Source organism: Scomber japonicus, chromosome 9 (assembly GCF_027409825.1).
Source record: "Scomber japonicus isolate fScoJap1 chromosome 9, fScoJap1.pri, whole genome shotgun sequence".
Classification (NCBI taxonomy): domain Eukaryota; kingdom Metazoa; phylum Chordata; class Actinopteri; order Scombriformes; family Scombridae; genus Scomber; species Scomber japonicus.
Genome location: NC_070586.1, coordinates 10,933,780 through 10,937,764, shown reverse-complemented (window position 1 = coordinate 10,937,764; position 3,985 = coordinate 10,933,780). Strand labels below are relative to the sequence as shown.

The following is a 3,985-nucleotide window of genomic DNA, read 5'->3' as shown; positions in this document are numbered from 1 at the left end:
AAGCAGTTAGTCAAATCAATAATTAAACACCTTAAGTCTTTTAATTTCTGTGTTTGAGAGTCAAAACATACAGTAGGCTTTTGATGGAATATTGCTTTAACATCTGTAACACAGAAAAGGCAACACCTGGTGGAGACACAATCAAATAGCAGTGCAATATGATCCATTCCTCCACCCATAACACAGGTGAATGAAAGTGAAAGCGGATTTAAATTACTGAACAGATCACAGACGCCATTACATTGCAGAGTGAAATGTGTGCTGAAGAACAAACATTTGGAGGATTTAACAAAGAAAGTTGAATGAACTCTAACTTGGTGAGTCTGCAACTGAAAGACACTTTGGATATCAGATCAAATGGCTGAGAAAATTGCTCTTGTTGAAAGTTACCTGAATTGCCATGTGTGTTCAGAGACTTTCAGAGATCCTGTTTCTCTGACCTGTAGCCACAGCTTCTGTTCAAGCTGTCTACAAACAATCTGGGAACAAGCGGAAGACAAAAACTGTCCCATTTGTAAAAAGAAATCCTCAAAGAACCATCCACCTGTGAACTTGACACTGAAAGAACTAGCTGACTCCTTTGCTGGGAAACAGAAAGCTGGATTATCTGAGACAGAAAAAGAAGAAAAGAAGGTGGAGGTAGTGTGTAGCAAACATCAAGAAGTGCCTACAATTTTCTGTAAAGATGAACAAAGAGCTGTGTGTCCTGTCTGTGATGTTTCTCTCCACCACGGTCACAATGTGGTTCCTGTAGAACAAGCAGTCAGTGACCTGAAGGACCAGCTGAAATCTGACTTAAAGCCTCTACAGGACAAGAGGAACAAATATGAAGAAGTGGAGAAAACATACAATGAAATGATTGAACACTCCAAGAAGCAGCTGTTGTCCACAGAGAAGCAGATCAGAGCAGAGTTCAACAAGCTCCACCAGTTCCTGAAAGAGGAAGAGGAGTCCAGACTGGCAGCTCTGAGGGAGGAAGAGGAGCAGAAGGGAAAGACTATGAGCAGAGAGATGAAGAGGATTCAGGAGCAGATCTCCTCTCTGTCAGATAGTATCTCTGCTGTTGAAGAAGACCTGCAGAAACACAATGTGTCATTCCTCAGCAGTTATAAACCCACTCAGACCAGAGCCATTGAGAGCCTGCTGACCTATGCTGTGTCAGTGTGGCACTCAAGCTGCACACAAGCGGACAGGAAAAGACTACAGAGGGTGACCAACACAGCACAAAAGATCATCGGCTGCCCCCTATCTCCCCTGTCCACCATCTACAACTCCCGGTGCCTAGGAAGGGCAATGAGCATCATAAAAGACCATACACATCCCGGCTACCACCTCTTCAACCAGCTGCCCTCTGGCAGGCGCTACAGGACCATATCAGCCAAAACAAACAGACTCAGAGACAGTTTCTTCCCAAGAGCCGTCACCATACTCAACTCAAGCTTGCACTAAGAAACTGATCCAGACCCAATCAAGATCTGTCACTGCACTACAATATGTCTTAACACCGCCATTTGCATATCAATATGCTCTCAGACATATTCCTTTGCACTATTATTACAGCATACTTGCACTAAAAATGTCATGGCTACCTCAACCACGTGCTGCTAACCACTACAGTCACTTATTTCACCTTTACTGTACATAATTTTCTTTAATGTCTATTTTATTTTATGTCTATTTTAATGTCCATTTTATGTCTATTTAATGACTATTTTATGTCTATTTAATGTGTGCACTTCATGGCGAAGCCCAGTGCTCACTGTCAGATCCACAGCTGGTCTCAGGAGCGCTGATAGATGTGACCAAACACCTGGGCAACCTGTCCTTCAGAGTCTGGGAGAAGATGAAGGAGAAGGTCCACTTCACGCCTGTCATTCTGGACCCAAACATTGCACATCCCCATCTTCATCTGTCTGATGATCTGACCAGTGTGAGACTTGGAGACGCAAAGGAGCAGCTCCCTGATAATCCAGAGAGACATACTAAATATACCACTGTTCTGGGCTCTGAGGGCTTCAGTTCAGGGAAACACAGCTGGGAGGTGGAGGTGGGAGACCATCCTGGCTGGTATGTGGGTTTGGCTAAAGAGTCAGCTGACAGGAAGAGAGAGTGTCCTGCCTCACCAGATTGTGGAATATGGTGTTTGCTGCATCGCAGTGGAAAATACACTAATGGTTCTGGTAAGACTGTCAGAGTGAAGAAGAGTCTCCAGAAGATCAGAGTCCAGCTGGACTATGACAGGGGGGAGGTGTCCTTCTACAACCCTGAAGACAAGTCTCAGATCTACACTCTCAGAGTCACTGAGAAACTCTTCCCTTACTTTAACCTTGTGTCAGCTGGTGATTCTAAAACCACTGATATCAAAATCTGTCAAACTGAGATTTCTCTGTGATGTTCAGGAAGGTTTGTGAGATTTGAAGGGATAAATAATCTACAGATTTATTTAAACAATATCTGTTATTCTTAAATGTTTTAATTTTCCAAGTTATCAAAGTAATTCATAATCATAATAATACATTCAGACAAATGTTTTCTTTTTAAAATAGTAAAACATGTTTTACTCTGCATAATGGACCAAAGAGGGAATGTTCATGTAATCATTAATCTGTTATTCATTCACCATGTGTATCATGAATCACAAATAACTTCAGATTAGCAAATCTTTTCCAAACCCTGACACTTACATTGAACTGCGGATTTTAAATTTGTTGGTAGTTATCATCTTTACTTTTCTGTTTCAGCTTTTATTTCTTAATTCTTTAACATTTACAAATTTGGTGCTGCTGTTTGTTCCTGTGTGATTATATTCACTTCACATGGAAGACTGCTAGATGAACACCAGGATTTACACTGGTTAAGTGTATCTTTGACAGTTTCATTCAAAAAGTTATATGTTTTATAACTGCTTAACTTTCTGATTTAAATTTTCTGATCAAATCAAAAGTGAAATGATTTCATCTGTCAATAAAAAAAAAATCTAAATCAAAGCTGTGCTTCAGTTTTATGTGTGTGTAAACACAGAGAGACATTCATGTTTCTATTTAAATCATCATTTTATTGATAACACCTTAACACATTTTCTTGAAGTTAGAGAAACACGTGTAGCACGTAAGAGAACAGAGCAATAATCTGAAGAATCAGAGAACTAGAGGATTAATATTATTATACAGAAGAAACCCAAACTGACAAAAATAGACAAAGGGAAACTAGAAAGAGCCAACTGCAGAGAAATGATTGAAGAAGGTTGGAAACAGAAGGATGGGAAAAAAAGAGTGAAGGACACCCTACGAAGAGAAGCTGACTCAGTGTTGTCAGTGCGACTTAGTCTGTGGCTAGAGGAAGAAGACAGCAGAGGTTCAGAGTGAACTCAGAGGCTCCAGTTTATCTCAGTAAAGCTTCATCTGACTAAACAGCTGACAGGAAGGCAGCAGAGCTCACTGACCTCAAGAGACTAGAGGAGGACAGACACTGTAGTTTATATGAAAGGCTGCACCATTAAACACTTTCAATCATGACTCAGCTTTGATCATTCATATAGAATAATGATCTATTAGTGGTGTTGGTATATTTCATTTAATTAAGAATGTGCTCTGTGACTGCAAAGAGTTAAGATGCTGATATAAGATGAATAATCAATTTAGCCATAATTGTGCAGCCCTGATCAATAATTATAAAAGGAAACTTATTTCTTATTCTACAGTGATGAACTGCTGTTGTCTCTGTTATTGTGCAGCTACATTAGAAACATCAACCTGCTGTCCATCTGTGTCCTGTTTGTGCTTTACTTTGTGTGACTGCGCCCCCTGCTGGAGCTCCTTCATACTTTGAGTCTCATCTAGACTCCTGTGCTGTTCCTCAAAGTGACATGCAGGCTGAGTCGCTCACTCTCTGTGCTGATGGTCAACAAGTGCTCTTCGTATTCTCTCAGCTATCTATAAAACGCACTGACAACACAGAGCCCCATAGAAAAGCATGCGAAATAATC

General features: G+C 40.6%; 1 protein-coding gene across 1 annotated transcript; it reads left to right on the top strand.

Moving 5' to 3' along the window:
• The first annotated feature begins 357 nt into the window (after positions 1-357).
• On the top strand, positions 358-2,392 carry LOC128364122 (nuclear factor 7, ovary-like). Its single transcript, XM_053324647.1, has 2 exons — positions 358-1,138; positions 1,749-2,392. Exons 1-2 carry the CDS (start codon positions 358-360, stop codon positions 2,390-2,392), a joined length of 1,425 nt encoding a protein of 474 aa, XP_053180622.1.
• The last annotated feature ends 1,593 nt before the right edge of the window (positions 2,393-3,985 follow it).

Bases quoted from the DNA above. Each gene is read 5' to 3' on its own strand.
- LOC128364122 (XM_053324647.1), top strand. From the start codon at position 358: ATGGCTGAGAAAATTGCTCTTGTTGAAAGTTACCTGAATTGCCATGTG. The intron at 1,139-1,748 runs GCCTGCTGACCT...TTCATGGCGAAG, and splicing joins TCAGACCAGAGCCATTGAGA to CCCAGTGCTCACTGTCAGAT.